We start from the raw sequence: 26,734 nt of genomic DNA, 5'->3' as shown, positions 1-26,734 counted from the left end.
TACTATGTGTATCGATAGATAATGGTCACATGTGTAGTACTATGTGCAGGCTACTATGTGTACCTGATGGCCTTGGTCACGTGTGTAGTACTATGTGTAGGCTACTACGTGAACCAGAAAGCTTGATCACGTGTGTAGTACTATGTGTAGGCTACTACGTGTATTGGATGACAATGGTCACATTGGTAGTACTATGTGCAAACCACCGAATATTCGTTATTATTTCGACATGTTCAACGAGATATGAGTAATTGCAAACAAATATGAATATGTGATTGAAATGTAATAAATTGCAAAGGAGTAACTGGAGTGATAAAGTCTTGTACTGTGCCTACAAATTAAATTGTTATTGAATGTTGAATAAATTGTTATAGTGTTATATGAATGAGTGAAATTGAAACAAAACAGATTTGGGCAGTGATAGTGATGTTAGTTTGAAAAATCACCAAAAATTATAAGAATTGAGGTAGTGGTTGAATGAGATATGGAATTAAATATTAATGAGTCTATTTTCATATAAAAGAGAAGGAATAGACAAAACAATTATATATTCTGAGATATTGGAATTTTACTGAGACAGGGTCAGAATGATTTCGAAATCCCCTATTCTGACTTTGGAAAATCACTAAAAATTGTACAAAAATAATTATGGTTTTTAATTTACATGCTTAAATTTCTAAATGAGTCTATTTTCAATAGAAACAAATGGGAACATCATTTTAATTCTTTACAAAGAGATAATTAATTTTTAGTGAAGAGGGGTCAGAGTTGTCGAGCAGTGAAATAGGGGAACTTTAAAGAATAAGATATACTAATTGGCTAAACCAAAAATTATGAAAATTTTATGGTAATAATATATATGAGTCTAGTTTCAAAGAAAATTTACGGATCTTAATTTTGAGTTTTGTAGCTCTGGATAAAAATAATTTAGTGACTATGACGCGAATAAACAACTTGCTGGAACTTGAATAAAGAAAGAATTTATGCGTGATTATGATTATATTATTTATGGAAATATGCTAGAAACTTGTTTATTAATTACATACTTACTTACTAAGCTATATGCTTACCCCTTTCTCTTTTCCCTTGTTTTATAGTTTTACTAAGCCAGCTCGGAAATCAGAGGTTGTCAGAGATCCAGTCACACTATCAACTTCCTTTTGGGTATTTTAGTCAAAAATATTATTTTGGAATTATGACATGTATAAAGAACTTGGTCATTTTGTTATGTGTCATAAATTGTTCTGTATATACTATATAATAGTTTATTTTGTATAAGTCATCGATATGGACTAATATGGATTAAATTCCACGTGTATGAAATTTCAATGTTGTGTTGATAAATTTTAATGCAAGTATGTAAATGTTTAAATGCAAAACGGGACTTTAAAATAAAATATGAAAAAAATTAATTTTGTTAAAGTTCCGTAATGCCTCGTACACGGCCCGGGCGTCTGACACGGGTAATGGGGTGTTACATTATTTCTGCCAAGATGCATAACATAAGGGTTACTATGCATTTCCCTCAGAATGGATTGCCTCAAATCAGAATCATTAGTTACACAGACTCGTCCTCGAAAACATAGAACCCTATCACTATTTAGCCCAAAATCAGTAGTACTTCCTTCCTCAACCTGACGAACACGCAGAACCAAAGAATCATCCCCCAACTGTTTAACTTGAATCTGCTCAATCTAATTCGGCTTAACTTGCAACATTGTTAGCAGACCCCCATCATCAAACAAACTTAGGCGAGCAAACATCATTCTCAAATCAGACATTGCTCTACGACTAAGAGTATCGGCCACCACATTGGTCTTGCCAGGATGATACTCAATAGTACAGTTGTAATCCTTAAGCAATTCAATCCATTTACGTTGCCTAAGGTTTAACTCCTTCTGAGTAAGGAGATACTTGAGGCTTTTGTGATTGGTGTAAATGATACACCTCTCACCATACAGATAGTGCCTCCAGATTTTTAGGGCAAAGACAACCGTAGCAAACTTAAGATCATGCGTAGGATAGTTACCTTCGTGTGACTTAAGTTTTTGGGATGCATAAGCCACTACTTTACCATATTGCATCAGAACACAACCCAAACCAACGTGTGACTCATTACTGTAAATCACGAATTCCTTATTGGATTCAATCTGTATCAAAACAAAAGCTTAAGTCAAAACAGATTTGAGCTTCTCAAAGCTTGATTGTTATTCATTAATCCAGATAAATGGGGCGTTCTTTTGTAACAACTTAGTCAAAAGAGTTGCGATAAGTGAGATCCCGTTGACAAATCTTCGATAGTAAACCGCTAGCCTAAGGAAACTGCGAATCTCAGAAACATTTTAAGTTGTTTCCTCTTAAGAACAACCTCAATTTTCTTAGGATTAACTCAAATCTCCTCAGCAGAAACCACATTACCCAAAAAAGTGACTTTCCTAAGCAAAACTCACGCTTGCTCAATTTAGTGTAGAGTTGTTTCTCACGGAGTATCTAAAGAACTACTCTAAAATGGTCATAATGATCATCCTCAGTCTTAGAGTATACCAGAATATCATCAATGAAGACTACAATGAACTGATCTAAATACGGCTGGAAAACCCAAATTATAAGGTCCATAAATGTAGCTGGAGAATTCCTCAAACCAAAAGGCATGACTAGGAACTCGTAGTGCCCATAATGAGTCCTAAAAGTAGTCTTATGAACATCAACCTCCTTAACTTTAATCTGATGATACCAAGAACGATTATCTATCTTAGAAAACATAGAAGCCCTACGAAACTGGTCGAATAAGTCATCGATCCTCGGAAGTGGGTATTTATTCTTTACTGTTAACTTATTCAACTAACTGTAATCGATACACATTCTCATAGTACCATCTTTTTTCTTCATGAATAGAACTGGTGCCCCAATAGAGATACACTAGGATGGATGAATCCTCGATCGAGGAGTTCTTGAAGTTTTATTTTTAATTCCATAAGCTCTTTTGGTGCCATGCGGTAAAGAGCAATGGATACCGAAGCTGTACCTGGTAGAAGTTCGATACTGAACTTGACCTCCCGATCTGGAGGCAAACCTAGTAACTCTGCAGGAAAGATATCCGAAAATTCTTTAATAATCTAAATGTTTTCAACAGAATAACCCACAGAAGTAGAATCACACAAGTAGGCTAGAAATGCCTTACACCCCTTACGAACCAACTTTCAGCCACAAGAGCGAAGATCACATTGGATAAGTAATGCCGATGCTCATCGATCATAATTACTTCCACATTATTCTCAGATTTTAGAACTACCCTTTTAGCTGTACAATTTAAATTAACTCGATGTTCCACGAGCCAGTCTATTCCCAAAATTAGATCAAATTCCCCAAATGGTAGCTCCATCAGATTAGCCGAAAACACAACCCCTTGTATCTCCAACGATACATTCCTATACAGTCTATTAACCTGAACTGATTGACCCAACGAACTAAGTACAGTAAACTCTTCAGAAGTGCTCTCAATAAGAATCCCCAAATTTACATAAACATAATTAGCTATATAATAGTGTGTTGGTCTTATATATATCAATGCAAAATATGGAGCAATATGAATAAAAAATGTACCGGCGATAAAAACTACGATGTCTCTGTCCTCACGACATCTAGCAGCATATACTAATGTAGGCTGCTTCGCCTCAGTCTAATTAGTACATCTGCTTGGTGCTCTCTAATCCCTCCCTAAACCATTATCGCCCCTAGCTAGACCGCGGCCCTAAGCGGCTATTGAACTACTCGCTGAAGCTGAACAAATCCCAGAGTTGGAGCTTGTATCTGATCAGAATGCTGTGGACAATCTCTGATACGATACTCCATCGACCCACATCGTAAATAAGCTCTTAACCTCTTCCAACATTCGCCCGGATGACGTCTACCACAATCCCTACACGACTGAGCCATTGTAGGCGTAACTAGAACCTCAACCCTTAGAGGGCTATTAGATCTGGCCCGTTTCTTAGACATCTAAACAGAACTAGAAGGCTCTAAATACCTCTTATTCTTACCTCTATCACGTTCCCTATTTTCACGCTCAATGCGTTTAACCTCCTCAGTAATTTTTGCCTTGTCCACAAAGACGGCAAATACCCGCTCCATCTGCAGAGCTATCAGAATCCTTAAATTATCCCTCAATCCATCCTCGAAGTGAATGCACTTTTTATATTCAGTTGATACCTACCCACGAGCATATCCGCTCAACCTCATAAATTTAGCTTCATATTCGACCACAGTCATATCTCCCTGGGTAAGGCTCATAAACTCGCGTCTACGAGCATCCACATAACTCGCCTCCACATATTTACTCTGGAAGGTGCTCTTAAAATGATCCTAAGTAATCTGATCAGGCTGAATACCCTCATCAACCGTTAACCACCACTGATATTCCACATCGTGAAGTAGAGATACTGCACCGTTCAGTTTCTACTCAAGGGTGCAGTCGATGTCATTCATAATCCTCTGTGTGACCTCCAACCAATATTCGGCCATAGTAGGGACGACTTTAGTGACACCTATAAATAGTTCAACACTGTTAAATTGAAGTCGTTCAGTTACTGACCCACGGCTCTCAAAACCAAAATGGGGCCCAACGACCCTCTCCAAAACTCTTAGTATGGCTTAAGACAGTGTGTTGTCCCCAGCCGAGTGACTTTGAGACATGGTCTCAACAGAGGGTGTAGCCGGTGTCTCACTCATATCCGAAATTGGACATACTACCCATAGAGAACGACTCAGCACGAGCCCCTCTACGACACCTATTGCGCCCACGAGTACCACGACCACGAGTTTCGTGTGCACTTATAGCTTGTTTATCTACATTACAGAGTTTTATGTATCAGTTCTAATGTTTTATTAACGGACATTTTATGCTCAAAATATTATCAGAAGAGTTTATAGTGTTTCTTTTCAGTTTAACTATTTCAGAATAGTTCTAATGGTTTCAGAGTTTCTTAACTAAGAGTTTAACTAAGTCAAAACTACTTACAGGATCGGCGCCGGAGACTCGGTATTTCACAGATTTATTTTTTCAAATTAATGCAAAAATATACTTTACTCATAAAATAATATTCACAAAAATTTTGAACCATAAATTTCATAGCTCGAGTTTTGCAACCTAGCTCTAATACCACTAAATGTAACACCCTAAACCCGGCCTGGACGTTATGGCCAAGTCTGGAGTTGTTACTTAATATGATTGAAAATTTGGTTTTGTTGAGTAAATGGAAAATCGTCATAAACTTTCAAAACCTCGATTTTTATTCAAAATCATTTCTTATCATTTTATTTACTAAAAAAAACATTGTTTTGTTTATATTTTCTAGAACTTAGAATTTTCGCAGTGGAAGACTCCTTAAAAAGAAATATTTCAAAAACACAGTTCGTTGTTTGAAAGCCTTTAATTTTGTAGTGATACGGATTTTGTCGACTAAAACATTTGAGCAGTATTAAGCAAAATACAGAAATAAATTTTAAAAACTAAATAGTCCAAAAAGTCTAGAGAGTCCAAAAATTTATAGACCAAAATACCATAATTTAATTAAATCAATTTAAATAGATTATGACATTAACCGAGCTCCCGTTTGCACCGACCCGCCTAAGTCTGAAGATTACCTGAAAATATCAATAAAACAAATAGTGAGTTTTTGAAACCCAGTGCATAACGAATAACTTAAAATAGTTAAATGCATATTAGACAGATTTATTAGAAGCAGATTTATAACAAAGCAGATACAGAAATATAATCCTACCCCTAATCGCTACACACCAACTCCGTTTATCCCAACACACCATATGGGTGTAACTCACCCATCCAACCCTACAATCCACTTAGTGTCATTAAGACATTTAACAAAATAATTACAGCTGAGCTGTCGGATCATTAGGTGAACTATCGCCATTTTACAGAAACATTTCCTCTACATATTACTATACTCCATCCTAGATGCAAATACAAAATACAACATATATCAAACATGCTTACAGTATAAACACATAGCATAACAGATACAAGGTTTAACCAACATGTGACGTTTTAGTTATACGAACAAATATCAGAATTCATGCAATTAGTTGGCCAAATTTTATATTTTACCGCACATTTAATCACATACCGACCAAGCGGAAAGCCCATAATCGATCGAAACAACATATACGACCCTAGGAAAAATTTTAGATTTTTGGGCCCACATGCTCATGTGGCCCCACGACCTCACACACGCCCGTGTGGTCCACACGACCCAAATAGCAGCACACGGTTTGTCACACGACTATGTGTCACACAGGGCCGCGTAGCATCGCCAGTGAACTTTTTTGGCTTTCGTCGACTACTATTTTTTTCATGTTTTCGGTACACACCTTAACCGATTTTGAGACGAAAGCAATCATGAAGTGATCAGAACCTATAATCAATATTCAAAATGACTTAATTAGCAAAAACTCCTAATTAAAACAATCGTTAAAACAACCAAAGTAATACTTGGCAAAACCTTAACATTCTCCAACACCATTCCACAACTTACCTAATACGAATAGTCCATTCCTACACGAATCAATTCGCTGGAGGATCGTTAAACTCGAGATTCCCACCTAAAACAGCAGATTCCATAATCAATAATTCTTGCCACTGAGTGAAAACAAAACATTCATAAATCCCTTATCAAACTTAATATAAACACTTACCCCCTTGAGCGAAACCAATAGTACAAAGAACTTTGATTCAAAAAGGAGTAAATAGAACAACGAAATTGATCACAGATTGGAATAGCAAGAACGTAACAGCTAGAGAACAAAAAGCAAAAGAGAAAGAAAAATAAAGAGAGAAAAAATAGAAAAAAACAGAAAAAGAATAGATAATTAAACGTGCAACAAAAAGTGGGAAATAGATTTTTGTTGGGGTTATTTTTAAAAAAGTAAAAGAATATGATAAAAATGAAATCCTCTGATAACCAACCATCTTTTAAGAGTTTAAAACCCACACCAACACCACCAACTTGACAGCTGATCTAAGACAAACAAAATAAAATCACCCCACACCCCTGCAAAAATTCAAACCAAAGACTTCTACCCGCACTGACGCCACTTAACCACTAAAGCAAGTACCAACCAATGACAAAATTCATCAAAACAAAAATTTAATATTTTGGGGCGTTACAATCGTTATTGGATGAGGACTCCAAAATAGAACTCTTCGACCAACTATAGTCACGAATGGGGCTCTTGCTCATTTTGGAGGTGGTAGGGGTGAAAAAAAAGGTTTTTGGTGGAAAAATGTTAGCAATAGTGAAAATTGGGGAGGAGGAGAGTGAGTGACAGAGAAAATGAGTGAATTTGCTGAAAGATGACCATGCTTGCCAATTTTCTGGCGTTTAAAATGATTCTGAGTCCTAGAAAGTTAATGGAGAGAGAAGGATAACGACAACCCAATATCAAAGGGGGAAAGGATCTCGAGAAGCTAGAACGACAATTAGTAAATATGGGGTAATAATGATTAAGGGGGAAGAAGATGAAAGGTTGAGTAAAAGGGGTAATGAAAGGAAACAAAGAAAGAAGGATATAAAATGGTAAAGATAGAATAAGTTAATGCAAAAGAATGGGAGGTGTCTTTGAAAGGGAAGAAATCAAAAGAGTAAATACAATAATGGTGTGACGATGATCGAGGAGGCCCTGATGGTTGAAGGGTTTCAGAAACTCCAACCGTCATCGATGTAGCTTAAGGTTAGCTCCTTGGCATATGACTCTAAAAGGTTCTCTTAGAGGATTTTTTTTCTTTTTCTTTTTATATATAATATTTAAAATTGAGTGACTAAAATATAAATTTATTAATAGCTTATTATCATTTAAGAGTAATTTACTCAAAATATTATAAGCGAGAAGACTTAAATTAAAAATTAATTTATCGGAAGACTACCGCAATAAAACCGAGCTGTAACTACAACTCCCCCTTCCTCCGACAGGCTTTTTTCCGGTCACTCGCTCTTTTTTTTTCCTGTAATAATCGCTTTATAATATACTAATTATGTCAATGCACTTTCTTTAATTTTATCCTATCTTTATATTCCATTCATTCTAGGGTTTTTCAATTCCTCCCCAATTTCACTTTCAAGTTTTTTTTTTATGATAATTTGTTAGGGTTTCTCTACATTCTTCTTGATTTCGCCCTAAAAGATTCCTACTTACCCGTTCTGAATCTGTCTTAAATCTTTTGAAAACTATAATTTTGGATTTTATTTTTATTTTTTTGTTAATGTATCTGGAGCTGGTTTTTGGATTCAAGTATTTTACAGGTTAGATTCGAGTTCTCACTTTCTATCTATTTCTTAGGGTTTCTGGGATTGGGAACTTGAATCCTTGCTCTATTTAGCTTCTTCAACGGTTTATTTCTTTACTTTCTTTTGTTTGTCCGGTAAAATTCAAAATTTTGGCGGTTGATTTTGCTAGGGTTTACCTACTTCAGCTGAATTTTAGAAATTGGGATCAGGTCTTACAAGTAGAGAAATTGAAACCCGGAATTTGAAATCTCAACCTTTTTTTTTTGGTTTTATCTCCGTTTTTGGACAATTTGGCTCAGTTTCTGTTGGAAAACTTGGAAAAAAAGAACACAGGAGTCAAAATTTGAACCCTTTTTTTGTTCATTCTGTTTTATCTCTGTTTTTGATACTGTGATAGAAAAAATAAGTAAAAGAGCAAGAAGATGGCTTCGTATAGGCCATTTCCTCCTCCACAATCATTCCCTCCACCACCGCAGAATCAAAACCCTCTTCCACCCCAACAACAACAGCAACAGCAGTATGGTCAAAATTACAATCACATGAATCCAAATTCGAATTACGGTTACCCTCCTAGACCTCCACAACAGCAATATTCTTATCCTCCTCCACCACCGCCTCCAGATTCTTCTTATCCACCTCCCCCACCTCCTCCTTTGCCTTCAATGCCACAAAATACGATCAATTCACAGCCACCAATGTACTATCCACCTTCACAGTATTCATCACGGTATGGTAGTCAAGCAATGCAGCCACCTCCCCCACCGCCTCCTCCGGCTTCTCCGGGTTCTTCAATCCCTCCACCACCACCTCCTCCGAGTTCTCCTCCTCCACCACCTCCTCCAAAGGAGAATGTTGGGAAAACGGGGTTGAATGAGCGCAGTAAAGGAGGGAATAGGGACTATTCAGGTTCTGGAAGGCGTGAACATGGGCATTCCAATCATGGGGGTGGAGGTAGAGAGCAGAAGCCGATGGTGCCTCCTGTGAAGAAGCCAAATGGACCTCCAGGAAGGGTGGAGACCGAGGAAGAGAGAAGGTTGAGGAAGAAGAGGGAGTTTGAGAAGCAAAGGCAAGAGGAGAAACAAAGGCAGCAAATGAAGGAGTCCCAGAAGACCCAGATGATGACTTCTGGGAAAGCGCATGGTTCAATTGTAGGGTCACGGATGGGAGATAAGAGAGCTACACTGTTTCTGAGTGGCGAGAGGATTGAGAACAGGCTAAAGAAGCCGACTACATTCTTGTGCAAGTTGAAGTGAGTATATGGAAATGCAAGTTTTTTTTTTCTGTTTTGCAATTTCCTTTTGGTTCTTACGTTACATCATGTTTAGATATTAAAATTATTGAGATTTCATATTTACTATATTGTCTTAACAATTTTTACCTGATTAAGGTGAATGGTGTTGTCAGCTTCGCCCAAAGGAACTTTTTTTCCCATTTTTTTGTGGTTCTGATTTGGGGATGAAAATCATTTATGATGACAGAGTAGGGGGTTGCTGGAACAAGTAGGTTGATGGACCTTAAGTTGAAAATTATCAATTCTTGCTCCTTCACATCATATAACCCATGCATATTGTTGCTAAATTTCTGATTTGGTTTTGTGAACATTGAGAAGCGAGTTTCCTTCAAATGTGTCTCTCCAATGTTCCTTGCTTTTAGATGTGTAGTAATACTTTTTGCCTGAGAACTGTACTTTATCGTTATTTGCTGCAATTTTGCCATATTTTACTTCTTTTTCATGTAGGGAAGTGTTCCTTTTGATTATCTATATTGTTTACTTCCAATAATGATAAATACTTATATTCTGTAGATTCCGGAATGAACTTCCAGATCCTAGTGCACAGCCCAAACTCATGTCTTTGAAGAAAGATAAAGATCGGTAAGAACTCGTAGTTTTGCTTTTAAGAAAGATGAGGATGTATCTTATCTTTCTAAAAACCAAGGTCCAATATTTTTGTTGGTTGTCTGATTGAATGCATTTACCTTTTTCTTTTCTTTCTCCCATTAGTGATGTTAGTTTTACATCTGTGGTTATTCTTACTTTGTTTATAGATAAAAAAATATTAGACCTTTGAAATTTTAAACTTAAAAGCTGCTTTTAGTTTTTGGGCTAGATGTCATAGTTAATCCCTGGTTAATATATTCTTCTTCCTCACAGATTTACAAAATATACCATCACTTCTCTGGAGAAAATGTACAAGCCTAAGCTTTTTGTTGAGCCAGATCTTGGGATACCACTGGACCTGCTTGACCTCAGTGTATACAAGTATCACATTTCAGCTGCTTGAACTTTGTTCTTAATACTTTGCTCTTTTATGCCACTTTTTTTATTCTCTCTCTATTGTTTGTTTATCTAGTCCTCCTAGTATTAGACTGCCTCTTGCCCCAGAGGATGAGGAGCTCTTGCGTGATGATGCTGCTATAACCCCTGTAAAAAGAGATGGTATAAGACGAAAAGAAAGACCCACTGACAAAGGTGTTTCTTGGCTGGTTAAAACACAGTACATATCTCCACTTAGTATGGAATCAACAAAGCAGGTAATTGCTAACTAACTTTTTCGTATTTGGTGTTCTTGACAATTATTGTTGGAATCTTTTCGAAACTAAATACATTTTTGCTTGCAGTCTTTGACTGAAAAGCAAGCAAAAGAACTGCGAGAACTTAAGGGAGGCCGCAATCTTTTGGTGAACCTTAACAACAGGTTTGTTATACCTCCGTTTTTGGAATTTTTATTAGAAGCAGACTTATGAGACTTCTCTACTTCCATTTACTAAATCATGTTGACAACAAAACATTGACATTTTTATTAGGGAAAGGCAAATCAAAGAAATTGAGGCATCATTTGAGGCATCCAAATTACGTCCTGTCCATGCAACCAATAAAAACTTGGAGCCTGTTGAAGTTATGCCCCTCTTACCCGATTTTGAACGGTATGGAATTAGTTAGTGCTTTTACATTTTTATGTTTACTTTCTTTCCAGGTTCTCATGCATGAAGAAAATCTTGATTGTGCATATTCCACTTAATTAATTCATTGTTACTATGTCTCAGTTGATAAATAGAATGAAGGTTGCTCCGTCGAGGAATTGTTGTCGGTTGTTATGTTATGGTTTGTTGATATATCTGTTCTTGTGTAGTCTCATTTTGTTTCTAGCGGAAGAATCAACATAATGTGACAGAGATATACTTTACGAGGTTCCCTTCTGGAAAGAAAATTAATTAGTAATCTAAACACAAACAAGAATATCGATGGCAAGCCTGTATTAGATAGGTGAATCTAACGTCTTTTAGCTGTGTGATCCTTCACACCTATCATATTAGGTAGGCTTAGGATTTAGGATAGGCTTTGCCATACTGCTTTGGATTGTCCTTTAATTGTGAAAACAAGACGAAAATTTGAGATAAAGACCAAAGAAAAGCCTCTAGTGTTGAAGCTGCCTGTTATCATCCTCACTTCCATTCTCAAACCTCTTTTCCAACTTGAACCTAACATTTGTTTTTAGGCATACATATTGACTAGTTTGTCTTCTCTATAAACTTGTATATTATTATATCTCGCTTTGCCTTTCAAAATGCAACAAAACAGCACGGTAAGTACTATACAAATGTGTATTTGAATATGCATTTGTAAAGTGGGATTCGGGAGTGTGAAATTGATGATCTATGGTCTCTACTTGAATTGTGAAATAGGAATTTTTAAAGATTTGATGGTTTGATTAGATTATAGAACTTTTAGAATCCAATAATTAGTTATCATGCTATATTGCAGCATACTCATATTTTTTGCCTGTGACCTGGTTGTACCAGGTACGATGACCAGTTCGTTATGGTGGCATTTGATAATGCTCCTACAGCTGACTCAGAAATCTTCAGCAAGCTGCATGGCTCTGTACGTGATGAACATGAATCGAGGGTGAGTTAAGAAGTGGTTTTATGGCATGCATGCTGGCACATTGATTGTGTATTCTGCTTATAAAATTAGTTAATATCCTGATATTAACATTGCACTAGGATTATTATAGTTGATTGGTATCTTGGCTTCCTGGTAAGTAGAAATCCTGTGATCGGGGCTTTTAGCTTGCCCAAGGATTTCTTTAATACATGTTAATCACCCATTTTTGTGCTTTTTGTTGATGTTAATAGTGCACTCTCGACTTACAGCACCCTAATGTCATCAATGAGAATATCACAAATAGTTGATAGCACCACTGGAACTTTTATTCAGAGGATGATCATAGTTTACTCTTCAATTTTATTTTAGGCATTAGCTTTTCATATATATTAGTTCATTTGATAGTGGTTTTGGTTCTCTTTTTCAATAATTGCAGGCCATTATGAAAAGTTATCAGGCATCGAGCTCAGATCCTGCTAATCCTGAGAAATTTTTAGCATACATGGTGCCGTCTCTTGGTGAGGTAGATATGCCTGACATTCCACATATTATATATAAAACTGCATGCTGGCTCAACTTTCAATATGTTGATTTTAAGTGAATTATTTTGTCATTTCAATTGTCATTTTGAATGGTGGCAGCTATCAAAGGATATGTATGACGAACACGAAGACATCACATATTCTTGGGTTCGAGAATACCATTGGGATGTACGTAACCTGAAATTTGTTATGTTACATTGCACAAGCTGGAGCTAGCACTTTTACATGCTCAAAAAGAATCTTTCTGGTCCCTTTACAGGTACGTGGCGACGATGCAAATGACCCAACGACATACCTTGTTTCGTTCGATGAAGGAGAAGCTCGCTATGTGGTACATACTTGAACAAAATTTACCTCTTTGTCAATCCACTTTTTGGCGGAAATTCTTCCAATTACGCCGACATTAACACACTTCTCTTGCAGCCTCTTCCCACGAAGCTTAATTTAAGAAAAAAGAGGGCCAGAGAGGGAAGATCAGGTGATGAGATTGAACATTTTCCTGTACCTGCTAGAATTACTGTGAGGAGAAGACCAACAGTTGCAGCAATAGAACTCCATGAGCCAGAGGTACGTTCATAGAAAACCAATGTCAGAGTTTGCACCATGATTATACTGATCTTTAATTCTTGTACATACACATATTTTTGCTGTTCTGCAATCAGGTTTATTCCAACTCAAGGGGTGGTATTTCTAGCTCAAAGATGGCAAGGCTAGATGCAGAAGATGGCCTTGGAAGACCACACAAGCTTTCACGACACCAAGATATTGACCAATATAGTGGAGCTGAAGATGATTTGTCTGATTGATGTATGCATCTGAAAATGACGGTAAGCTTTGTTTAGAAGTTTTTGAGGCTTGTGCACTAAACTGACCTTGAGTTATTATCTTAAAAGCCACAACCAAATAAATCAAATACAATGAGATATCCCCATATTTGTGTTCTCAGAACATGTTTTTATTTTTGGGTCTTTGAGTTAAATTCCAGGTGAAATTTAGGGTTTTTTTCTTGGATGCAATAGTTGGAATGAGTAATTTGTTGTATAAAGATACTTTGATAAATGTAAGTTAAAAATGTGCTGTTTTGAATGTATTTTCCCAGAAACCTTGCGTTTTGCCGCCTTGCCATTTTCGGTGGTATTAATTGTGTTTAAAGGTGGTGGTTGGAGGGATGACAATTGTGTTTAAAGGTGTTGAACTTTGTGGTTAAATTGGTAATTGGTTAGACTGTTTGTACAACAATGATTGAATAAATAGTTATAAAAATTATAATTTTTTAAGTTTTTTATCGCGTAATCTCTATTCCCTACTGAGTATATCGAGCACCGATCATTTCGTTTCAAATAACGCCGGTTCTAGCACTTGAATTTTGCGTTTAAAATATCAGCTGGGTCTAGAGACGTCTTAACGTTACCAACTAATATGTCAAGTAGAGTTTGCTAGGTCTTTGTATTTTTATTTTTAAGAATTTTACTTTTTAGAGTTTAAATTGTTGCTATGATCTTTTGAAAACTTGAATTCTATATTCATCCCATTTTTTTTTAAATATATAAAATTCTCGAAAAATTTTTGAGATAAGCATACTCATGTTTGTGGATTTCAGTTTGTGCAGTTTTTTCATTTATGGGTTCACTATTTGTCAGTTACTTGGCTTTGAAATTTCAAACCAACCCAACCCAACCGTAAAAACAAATTATAGGAATGTGAGAAAGAAAAGGGTTAGCAATCTTATTTTCATGGCTAATCAGTCAACACTGGCAATCACCACAAAGATTGAAAAAGAATTAATGAACAACGTCACAGGCTTCCATCTCCTGCTTTTATACATTTAATCCAACCTATTTTTCAATTATTTAAGAATTTTATTAGAATTTCCCGGAAAATATGAAGAAAAAAAATGCTAATCCCCCAGGTTAAAAATAAATAAATTTTGCTGATAAAAAACTGGCGCATTCATTTTCTCACATATAACTCTTTCAGGACTCGTCTTCGAGATACTGTGAATGCGAAGCAGCAAGAAGTGCAGCTCCGATTCCGGAACCATCATTCGAATGCTCGATTTTGATGGTTTTGAATACTTCTTCTCCAAGCAATTCCTTTAGGCAGTTCTCTAAGCTGTTACGGTATTCCTCGTAATGTTCGTATAGTCCACCGTCCATAGCTATTACCGTCTTTTGTTTCTCCCCTTCCTTGATCGTGTCTCTTCCCATTTTCTTCAGAATGCCAAGTAGCCCGGCAGCCGAAAGACGAGCACCGCGTGTTGCGACAATGTCACAAAGCTGAACAATTACTGTTCTCATCTTCAGAGAGGTATTTGATATCTGAAATAGAAAACAATGACTCAGTTCCCATTCCAAAGATTCAAATGTGTCGGATACAAATATGTTTATAACCCAGATATACTCAATTTTTTTCCCAGGGTCGTAATCCAATACCTATATCTAAATGTCAATTCCGAGTACTAGAAATAAATATTTTGGAGAGAGTTAAAAGAGTCAGAGTAACATAAGTTGCAAAGAAGCTTTCGGGCCATTGATTTTTGTAGGAAATGAAAGGTCCTGTTGTAAAATCAACTTCAAAGTGATTTCGGTTTAACCAAAATCATGAAACAACTATGTTAATCTGATTCTTCATCTTTCTTTGTCCGAGACCAGTATATGGACATGATCCTCCAAGGACTCCAAATATTCGAAATGAATGGGAAGTTTTAAAAATACCCATATCGAAATTTAAATGCAATTCCAAATAACATAGACAAAAATCCACGAAGAGAATGTGAAGGAAAAACAAGAAATTCGGCAAGAAAATAATAATGACGGAAAAAGAACTAAGATTTACAAGATCAAAGTATACCTCGAGAATGTCTTTCAAGTTATTCGCTACCACTTTGAGATCAGGTGAAGTGTCATGATGCATTGCGGACATAACAGGCGTCCTGGATTGTGAACAAAGCTCAAAATTTTACTTTTCTGCAGGGCTCGAAGAAAACAATAGAAAGGTGCAGGAAAAAAATAACCGAGAAAATTTAAAAATATAATGAGAAGAACCGAATGTTCACTGTGCCATGGACAAGAAATACAAGGCTAGTGAATTTACAAAAGAAAAAAAAGAAAAGGAAATACCCTGAGCTTAGAAAATTTATTACCCCAATATGAATGGCTCTTTGAGTTTTGGTGGAACGATGTCACCAAAAAATGCTTCCTTAGCCATCCTACACAGAACTCTGCGAAAAATTTCTCCCAAATACATACCAGATATTACCTTCTCGTAAATCTGTGACAAAACAAAAGAATATAAGCTAAATATATGTTAAAGAGACAATAAGGCAAAGCTAAAGGTACCGCACAGTACAACACTGTGCACTTACTTGTTCACCAGGGTTTAAACTCTCTGCATCGAGTGCTTGGTCATACTCCGTTAATGGAAGATGTGATGACCTAAAGTTACCCCACTCCATATTGATAACCTACAGCAAAATATTAAATAGTTCTATTTCAAACGTACACGGATATCTTTATCGAGTCCGACACCCATATCCGACACATGATTGGACACAAGTATAGAATACGATCCTCTAAGGATTCTCCAAATGCAAGAAAACTTAAAAGAAGATGAATACACCATGTTGGACACATAGTAGTGTCCGACACTCACAGCTGACTCCAAGTAACATAGTTTACTAATAGCAATTAAAAGAGAGCTAACCATCTCTCCTGACTTGGGAAGTAGACCATGCCATTTCGGAATTGCTTGTGCACGTTCCACGTATGCCGCATTTGATCCGGTACCAAGGATCACAGCAACAACAACATCATTGTTGGCATACTTGCCTCCAGCTAGCGTTCCGACGGTGTCATTGACCTGGTTTCAAAATCGGTTCAATAAGAATAACAATATAATGAAAAGCAAGATAATTATACCGTATCAAGTTCGAAGGTCAATTGAAGTATATCATAAACTGTTGACAAAAGAAGTCCATAACATAAGCTTACCAAAGCCGAGACCCGCATTTCAAGGCCTTGTCTTTCCAAGGCTTTAGTCAATTCTGCTACCACGTCTTGGCCAACCTGTTAATTTGGTACCGAGAACAGTAAGGAGATAAACGTTGGGGACAAAAGAGCAAATGATATGACAAGTTGCATTAATAATAACAAAGAACCCGAAGAGCAGCAATGCGTTCTGGCATATATATATATATATTTCTTCAAAAATAAAATATTTGAAAACTTCTTTTAAATAAATTATTGCCTTAGTTAAATCAACTTTAGGGGGAACTAATGCATACAGGTATTCATGAGCCACCCTTAAGTTTGATATTAATACACTTTATGTTTGTCCAAGCACAACCTAACCCGATATATGGGTTAATATTTTGCTCAAACCCACCTTTATTTGTAAATAACTAACCCAAGCCCAATTTAAGCCCATCCATATTTTTTTTTAATTTTTTAAAAAATATTTATATTATTTTTAATTTCATATTTTGTTTTTTTATTTATTAAATTTATATATATAGGCATTTTAACATTTATTTAATGTTTACACTATAATAATATATATTACTAGAGATTTAGTTTTTATGTGTTATAAATTATCCCATATATATAAAAATAACATAACAAAATATATTATAAACATAGAAAACCGGCCGGGCTAGACTTGGGCCTTGAGTGTTCGAGCTCGAGCCTGATCCATATTTTAAACGGGACCTAATTTTTTTTTGCCTAAGCTCGTTTTTCGGGCCTAATATTTTTGTCAAAACCCTTCAAATTTTGGCCAAGCCTTTAGGCTTGAGCGGATAACCCGACCTATGAACAAGTCTACGGAATTCATAATAAGCATGAAAACAAAGGGTGAGCCATTATCACTGACTGTTTCATCTATGGAGAAGCCTTTCGTCCACCTAAGTAGGGTTCCCGAAGCAATGGATGTTTGCATCACGGGGAATGAGAAGGTAAAACCAAGCTCCCTCGGCCTACCAGAAGTTGATTTAAAATCATCTTCTTCTTGAGCTACAAATTTAGCGAGTTCTGCAGCAATGTAGTCGAATAGTGCCTGAAATAAAAATCACCTGTTAGACATTAGAGATCTTATGGCTTGACCTTTTTCCAGTCATTTCTTGAGAAGCAAAAGCACTTACAGCTGAACTCCCTGTCATCTTATTCGGAGGAATTGAGACCTCCTTGAATTGTTGTTTGAGGATACCACCATCTTTCCCCCCCAATAGCACTCGTAATACACGGAAGTTAGTGCCACCAAGGTCTAATGCATAAAATAATCCCTTCTCATCCCTAAAACCAGAAAAGAGAAAAAAAGATTAAATTGTAATCAACTAGAATCTCTAATGGACAACCTATACATATATGAACCAATAAGCAAAAACTAGTCGATGTGGAGATCATTGTTAACCATTCCAAAGATATGTTAAACCAAAAATTCACCTATGTTGTCGCCAATCCAAAATGCGTACATACATCAACGAAAGGCATTCAAGACAAAACACATATGAATGAACATTGATCTTTGTATGAATGTTAGACATAAATGATAAAAACATCAACATAAAATCCAAACACATTGAGATTATTACATGGTGTTCTGCTTTTTACATTGCGAAAACGCAATATTAGCAAATATGAATGAGCATTGATCTCTTTTAATGAATGTTAGACATAACTGACAAAACTATCAACATAAAAATCCAAACAAACATATTGAGATAAATACATGATGGCTTGGTTTTTTACACTGCACAGACACTTATACTAGAAATATTTGAATAAAAATTGATCTTTTAGTGAATCTTAGACATAATTAATAAAACATCAACATAAAAATCAAAACAAATATATTGAGATTAATGCACGGTGGTTTGGTTTTTACACTGCAAGGACGCTTATATTAGCAATGTATGAATAAACATTGATCTTGTAATGAATCACAGACATAAGTGACAAAAAAACCAACATAAAATCCAAACAAATATGTTGAGATGGTAGATTGGTTTTTATACTGCACAGACACTTATATTAGCAATACATGAATGGACATTGATCTTTTAATGAATCTTGGACATAAGTGACGAAACATTAACATAAAATCCAAACAAATATTGAGATTAATACATGGTGATCTGGTTTTTACATTGCAAAAACGCAGTATTAGCAAATATGAATAAGCATTGATCTTTTAAAGAAAACATCAACATACAAATCCAAACAAACATAATGGTTTGGTTTTTGCACTGCACAAACACTTACATTAGCAATACATGAATGGGCATTGATCTTTTAATTAATCTTAGACATAAGCGACAAAACATCAAATCAAAAGCCAAACATTTCGGATCAAGTAAATTGTAAATACATAATATATATATGCTTTAAAACAAAGGGAATAACATTGAAATACCCAGTAGGCAAACTGTCGACATAGGTGATGAGCATCTTGAGTTTACTGCCACCTTCAGAGGCAAGGCCAGCATGCATCTCAACAGTCATGGCATCAGCCACTTGTTTCAGCTTAGAAATCGGAGTCCTACAGCTTTCTTCAAACTCTTTCACTATCTCCATTGCTTTGACCCACTTCCCTGACTTCTTCATTTTCCGATGAATCACCACCGCTGCTGCCGCTGTCACCGCCACCCCACATACCACCGCCACACAAACTGTCACCTTCCCCATTTTCTCACCAAAAAAAAAAGGGATTTTTTTCCTGTGGTCCCCTAAAAAAAGAAAAGATCTTGCAAAAATAAAAGGAACCCTTTTTTGTGTGTGATCTAATCACAAATGGGAGTTTGGAGTTACGAGATTTGAATAATGAATGGTGGTTGAATCTTAAGATTAGAGCTTTGTGAGAAGAAAAAGAAAGTTAAAAATAAACAAATCAAAAGTAAACAGAAAGCAAGGATCTTGCTTTGTTTTGGAGAATGGAGAGATGAAAGAGAGAGGGAGAGAGCACAATATAAGGGACTTGGTGTCAAGCTCTTGGTAAGTGTTCTTTTGGGTTAGTTTTTGTTTGCAAAGGTTTTTATAGTCTTTCTATGATGGTCCACTTAGCTCACTTTAAAGTTTGAAGGTTAAATTACTATTAGGTGCCTAAATTTGGCAATAATTCTAAGTTGGAAGGTTAAATCACTATTAGTTGCCTAAATTTGGTAATAACTCTCATATCAAAATTTGAATTTTTTTCTAAATTAATCTTTAAAATTGATAATTGTTCTACTTAATTATTTTCGCATTGGGATTTGAACTTTTTTTTATTAAAGTTAGTCATTGAACTTGACAATTATTCTCATATCGGGTCTAAACTTGATAATTATTCTCACATTGAGACTTAAACTTGGTAATTCTTTTCATATTGGGACTTGAACTTGGCAGCTATTCACACATTAGAGTTTAAACTTTTTTTATCTAAGTTAGTCATTGAACTTGACAATTGTTCTCATTTGTTTAACGAAATATCAAGGACTAACTCAAACAAAAAGATTTCAAGCCCAATGTGAGAATAATTTCAAGTTTAAAGACTAATTTGGATAAAGAAAAAGTCCAGGCCTCAATGTAAGAAAATTTTTAAGTTTAGGGCCTAACTTTGATAAAAAGAAAAGTTCAGGCCCTAAAAGTGATTAAACCCAAAACTTAACTTCACCAATGAAATTCATACATTTGTGTGCGTGTAGATATATAGAGAGAGAAGGCAATGATAGAAATTCAATGATTTAGATTAGATTTTCTAAGAATAAAATTTGGATTTATTCGGGTATGACTCTGATCGTAATTTGTGGAGTTTTTTTTTCTCATTTTGTGTCGTGGATTTTATCCGAATTTTTTTACATTAGTTTAGCTTTTGTTAGGTTTTTCATTCACAATGCATTGTATTGAATAGATTTTACACTGGATTTAATTAAATTTGTCATTTCTACTTGTAATTATATTATTTCTGTACAAGTGACATTTGTAGTCGATACCGTTCCAATACTACTTGTATCGGGCGGAACGCTTCATTTCAAGAGTAAACCGAAATAACAAATTTCAGATTTCGTTATGCTGCAAATTTCGATTGGTTTCGGCTGTACCAATACGTACTAGTTAATTTCACCTTTATCAATCATAATATGGTGTACCAATCGGTACCGGTAAAGATAATTTTAAAACATATTTTAGATTTAGATTTATTTTATATTATTTATTTGTACCAAAAATATTTATTATTTATTATTTATTTTAGATTTGTTAAATTGTATATTGTTATATATATAGTAGACCTGCTCATGGATCAGGTCACCCGCCCAAGCCCGAAGATCTACCCGAAAAATGGGCTTAGATAAAATTTAAGGCTAGTTTTTATATGGGTCGGGTCTTGGGCTAGATTTTTTTACCTAAATCCAACCCGACCTGACCCGTATATATATTATCTAATAAAAATATTATATTATTTACATATGTTAAATAATAATTATATATATTTATATTTATAATCACTAACCCAAAAACAATTAAACTCATTACCTAAAATATAAAATTTTAAAATTATATTTAAAAAATAAAATATTTATTATATTTATGGTAGTGTTTTTTAATATAAATAATTTTTAATTGTTATAAATCTATTGATAAATTGATGCTCATATTGTTGAGTATGTCTCATATTTCAGTCAAATTTGAGAGATAAACTTCCAGTTAAACTTTGTTTATTTATTTCAGTTGAACTCTGATTAGTCTAGGTTATTTTATTATTATTTGTCCTATGAATTTAGCCTATAAATAGGCTTTTTTACAACCTTAAAAAATACACTCATTAAATATTAGAACTCATAACACTTTTGGAGAATTTTGTGTTTACGTTTTAAGGATTATTTATTTTTAGGTTTTGGGGTTTAGTTTTTATCTCCATCTTTTATACTCTTCGTTCCTTTGCCATTATGGTAAAATTATATTTACTCGTGGTTTTTTATCCTCTTTGAAAAGGTTTTTCCACGTTAAATTTGTGTGTTCAATTTATGAATTTCTTCCGCTATTTTTTAAACTTGTTCGTTGCTTAATCGGGTTGATTCCCAACAAATGATATCAGAGCTATTTCAATTTTCGTAAATCAACCTGTTCAGAGATGACAACAACAAGGTTTGACATTGAGAAGTTCGATGGTGTCACAAATTTCAATCTGTGGCAAGTTCGGATGATGACAATTTTAGTTCAGACTGACTTGAAAAAAGTCGTTATCGGGAAAAAAACCTGAAAATATAGATAAGATAGAATTGGAAGAACTTGATGAAAAGGCCTTGTTAATAATCCAGTTGTGCCTCGCGAATAGGGTATTGCAGGAGGTATTGATGGAGAAAACCTCATCCGCCTTCTGGAAAAAGTTAGAAACTCTTTATGCGACTAAGTCTCTGGCTAACTGTTTAGTGTTGAAACAACGTCTATTTATGTTTCGCATAAATGAATGTGAGCTTCTTAGAGATCACATTAGTCAATTTATTTCTTTTTTGAATGATTTAAAGAATGTTGAGGTTAAGATTGACGATGAAGATCACGCTATGCTATTATTGTACTCTTTACCCTCTTCATACAAGTCTTTCAGAGAGACTATGATTTATGGCAGAGACAAACTCTCATTCGAGGATGTGAAGGGTCATTTGTTGAGTAAATACAAACTCGACAATGAGTTTGGTTCGGATAGTAAGGTAGATAGACAAGTTTCCGTTTTGGTAGCATCAAAGAAGTGAGACAAAAGGTGTCGCTATTGTAAGAAGTCAGGTTACGTCAAAGCAGATGTTATAAACTGCGAAATAAAAAGACTGCTAAGAGTAACGAGGAAAATGTAGCTGGTGCTAATTTGACCGACGAAAGCAGTGATGATTTCCTGTTAGTGTCAACGAGCAATAGCTCCAAGCTTACATCCGAGTGAATCCTAGATTCGAGATGTTCTTTCTATATGTGTCTCAACAGAGAATGGTTCTCCACATACCGTTCGGTTGAAGGTGGAGGTGTGCACATAGGAAACGATTCATCCAGTAAGGTAATCGATATTGGTACTGTTAAAATTAGGATGCACAATGGGACGATTAGGACACTCTTAGATGATAGGTATGTACTTGATTTACTAAAGAATCTTATCTTCTTGAGTATTTTAGACTCGAAAGGTTGCAGAATCAATATCGAGTCGAGCGGCATTAAAGTGTCTAGTGGGGCTCTCGTTTTGTTAAAAGGTAAAAGGACCAATAGTCTTTATATTTTGGAAGGTTATACAGTGACCGGTAAAATCGAATGTCTCTCATTCGCTACAAAGTTGAAGTCAACTCGTTTGGAGTGGAAGTAACTTGGTCATAAGAGGGGAAAAGGTATGACTATTTCGTTGAAGAGATATTCTCTTTTGGATGCAAGTTTTGAAAAGTTAGAGCACTATGTTCGTGAAAATCAAACCCGTATTAGTTTTGATTTGGCAGTGCACAAGTCGAAGGCTTGAAGTCTTCCAACTTCTAAGCACAGATTCAACTCAATTAACTCCCTACATAGTTCAAGATAGGCCCGTAATAGGCTTTGGCAAAGATGGCGTTGTAAAAATACGAGTCAATGTGGAGATTTGTTGAGTATGCCTCATATTTCAGTCAAATTCAAGAGATAATCTCCCAGTTAAATTCTGTTTATTTGTTTCAATCGAACTCTAATTAGTCTAGATTATTTTATTACTATTTGACCTAAGAATTTAGCTTATAAATAGTCTCTTTCACAACCTTAAAAAATACACCCATTAAAGATTAGAATTCATAACACTTTTGGAGAATTTTGTGTTTACGTTTTAAGGGTTATTTATTTTCGAGTATCGGAGTTTAGTTTTTATCTCCATCTTTTGTACTATTCGTTCTTTTGTCATTATAGTAAAATTATCTTTACTCTAGGTTTTCTTTTTATCCTTTTTGGAGGATTTTTTTCATGTTAAATTTGTGTGTTCAATTTCTCAATTTTTTCCGCTATTTTTTAAACTTATTCGTTGCTCAATTGGGTCAATTCCCAACACATATAACTCTTCAAACCTCCAAATTCATTCTTTTAAATATCAAATTGACTTGGTATATGATTTAAATATTTGAGATGGTATTCCTTTTTAAGTTTTGATTCTATGGACTGTTTGTTTTTTTAAGTATATTATTTTTTCATGAAAATGAATATTGATTGACTTATTTATGTCGCTATAATAGGTCCTATAATTAAATAAAATATTTGACTAAAATATATTTTGTAGGCAAAATTGTATTGGTAAACTAATGAATTTTATTATTGTTCATATTTGATTTAGTTCAAATATAGATTATGTTCCTCTAATGTCTCTTCTTAATTTGGTTATACAATTTGAAATTTTTCAATATTAATACATGCATGTTCTAAAGAAAATTTTGAGGAATGTCTAAATTGATTTTTGGGTTGATTCTATTATAAAATTTCAAGTTTAATCACTTTCATTTTTAATTCTTGAATTATTTTGGTTGGAAACATTTTTGTAAATTTAAAAATTGAAATTGTTATATTAATTTGGCCATTGGCATTTCTATGGACCTCATTTGTATTAATCAATTGTTGTTTGATAAGAAGCACAAAAAAAACTCGTGTGGTTTAATTTTGTAAATGGCTTATATTTTTTCTATTATGCAACCCTAATAAACTTGCTACTTCTGTAGAGTTGTTAAAGGTAATTCATACGCTTTATATTATTTTCATAAATTATCTTCTAACCATTTCATTTCTATTCAACTACCACAAAACTTGTCCGACACATTGCCTAATAGTTCATGTTAAATTGCATTCCAATCTCCAACGCACACTACCCTCGTAACAGCTGACTTATCAACCGATAAATCGAGTTGTAATACTACATCCTCGAGTGTAATTGCACACTCACTACATAGAAAATAAAATATGTATGTCTCCGGCCTCTATCTTTCCAACAAAGCACTAATAAGTGTAGGCTCCAATTTAGTCTCCCCGAGCATACGAGACACGTGCAAGAATCCTGCCTCTTCCAAGTGTTCAATAACACATGGTGCCATTGCGCTTAAATTGTGTATATATGTCTCGATAATCCGATCTTTGGTTTACTTATATAAACATAAAAAATTTAAACATATTAATAATATTAATAACTTAATAATTATATTATTTAAAAGAAAGAATGTAACAATATCTTCTTACCATTTGTAATTGGACATCGGAAATGTGTTTGTGATCCAAATGAATTAGAGGCATTAACATTTTTAAAATTATGAAAATAAAATAAAATCAAAAAATTACAAAATAGAAAATTGAGACAAGAAGAATTTGAGAAAAATCGAATGAAAAAATTGAGAATAAAATAGTTGAGAGAATTGAGATAATAGGATTGAGTGGAAAAGAGAGAGAGAGAGAGAGAGAGAGAGAGAATACGTAGGGTATATATTGAGAAAAAGTAGCCGTTTCAAAACAAAAATTGACCTTTGGGAACTTACCATTGGGACAAAAACGCCTCCTGCAGGAGACATTTTTAGCTGAGGTGGCAACATAGAGATTGAAAGTGCGTTTAAAAAAATGGCTTATTTCCCTAAATTTTGAGAAAAACCGCTTAAAATCTTAATTTTTATCTTAAAATGACATACTTTCCTAATTCTCCCATTTAAAATCTTTTATTTGCAACTTCAACTAAAAGTTTTATTATTGATGAATATGTTATATTTCAAATTTATTTAATCTCATTATTTAATTTTTGTAAATAATTTTTATATACATAAATAAAAATAAAAATAAATATGAAATGGTATACCGAAACAGATTGGTACTGATGCATACCAATATCAATAGAAGATCGGTATGTCCATTGATATAATACTAACTACCTTGAATGAAGGTATGAAGCTTAAAAAATATATATATATATGTATATATAACAAAGATGTGCTCTTTTAATTAAAAATTTCGAGATTAAGTCGAGATTGAGTTTAGATAAAACTCGTACTGCTTCGCCTGAAAAATTATCAATGTACTCATCTTTTAATTTTTATAATTAATTTTATATATTTTAATTGAAAGTTTAAAATTTTATATGATTTTACAACATTTTAACTATTTTAGATTTTCTAATTAGATTTTCTATAATATGTGTTTTATTAAAAAATATGTAATATTTCAACATAAATGGGGATTAAGTAATTTTTTTTTGAGTGGTTAAATTTTTAAATAAATTTAGGTTGGAGACAAAGGTTAGAGGTAGAGTGAGAGATAATGTTTATTTTTTATACAACTAGTTTCTTATATCACATATGTTACATATGCATTTGTTACGATTAAATAATTTAATTAAATTAAATTTCATTAATGTAAGTAATTTTTATTTAAATATACATGGTTAATTATATATAAAATATTTTCTTAGTGTATAAATAAACAATTTATTGTAATTTATGGAGTGTGCCTTACATTTCGGACGAAATAAGGTTGATGTGGGGGTGAGGAAGAGTCGATGTCTCAACAAGAAGATTAACCACATCTCGACGACGCAATGAATGACATCCCGACAAGGCAACGTGTTACCCACTAAATTGGATTTCTTCTCATAATTAAACTCTGTTATCTTTTTTCAATTAAACTCTAATAGCTCTAGGATATTCTAATCAGATTAGTCACGAATTTTAGCCTATGAATAGGGCTTTTAGCATTCCTAGAGAGTTAGAATAACAACAACAAAATTAAGAGAGTTCGTGGGAATTTTGAGAAAATTTTGTAACTCAAGTTTGGGGTTTCTTTGTTTCTCCATCTTGTACCCCTTTTTGGTTTTTAGTGAAATTTTATTTATCTGTGATTTTTTTGTCTTCTTTGAAGAGATTTTTTTTTACGTAAATATTTGTGTCCAATTTCTTCAGTTCTCATTCGTGTTCATTGCATAACCCGAATTTAACCCAACATAATTCAAGATGATATAACATGTAATTAATATTGATCAAACTTTATCTATTAAAATTGTTAGTTTTAATATGATAATATTTT

General features: G+C 34.3%; 2 protein-coding genes across 2 annotated transcripts; one reads left to right on the top strand and one right to left on the bottom strand.

Annotated features, from left to right (window-relative positions):
* The first annotated feature begins 7,344 nt into the window (after positions 1-7,344).
* LOC107891711 (protein PAF1 homolog) lies at positions 7,345-13,818 on the top strand. The gene is made up of 12 exons (XM_016816578.2): positions 7,345-9,549; positions 10,105-10,173; positions 10,453-10,560; positions 10,652-10,832; positions 10,920-10,996; positions 11,106-11,225; positions 12,102-12,207; positions 12,623-12,709; positions 12,828-12,896; positions 12,988-13,059; positions 13,152-13,295; positions 13,391-13,818. The coding sequence occupies exons 1-12, from the start codon at positions 8,723-8,725 to the stop codon at positions 13,532-13,534; spliced, it is 2,004 nt and encodes a 667-aa protein (XP_016672067.2). The 5' UTR covers positions 7,345-8,722; the 3' UTR covers positions 13,535-13,818.
* A 611-nt stretch (positions 13,819-14,429) lies between these two features.
* On the bottom strand, positions 14,430-19,728 carry LOC107891712 (hexokinase-1). Its single transcript, XM_016816579.2, has 9 exons — positions 19,137-19,728; positions 17,866-18,016; positions 17,598-17,780; positions 16,718-16,792; positions 16,431-16,586; positions 16,093-16,191; positions 15,871-15,998; positions 15,579-15,660; positions 14,430-15,046 (listed from the first exon to the last, which is right to left on the bottom strand). The coding sequence occupies exons 1-9, from the start codon at positions 19,406-19,408 to the stop codon at positions 14,702-14,704; spliced, it is 1,491 nt and encodes a 496-aa protein (XP_016672068.1). The 5' UTR covers positions 19,409-19,728; the 3' UTR covers positions 14,430-14,701.
* Between the last annotated feature and the right edge of the window lie 7,006 nt (positions 19,729-26,734).

The sequence above is a fragment of the Gossypium hirsutum genome, chromosome D09 (assembly GCF_007990345.1).
Source record: "Gossypium hirsutum isolate 1008001.06 chromosome D09, Gossypium_hirsutum_v2.1, whole genome shotgun sequence".
Lineage (NCBI taxonomy): Eukaryota > Viridiplantae > Streptophyta > Magnoliopsida > Malvales > Malvaceae > Gossypium > Gossypium hirsutum.
This window is presented reverse-complemented; position numbering and strand designations above follow the sequence as displayed.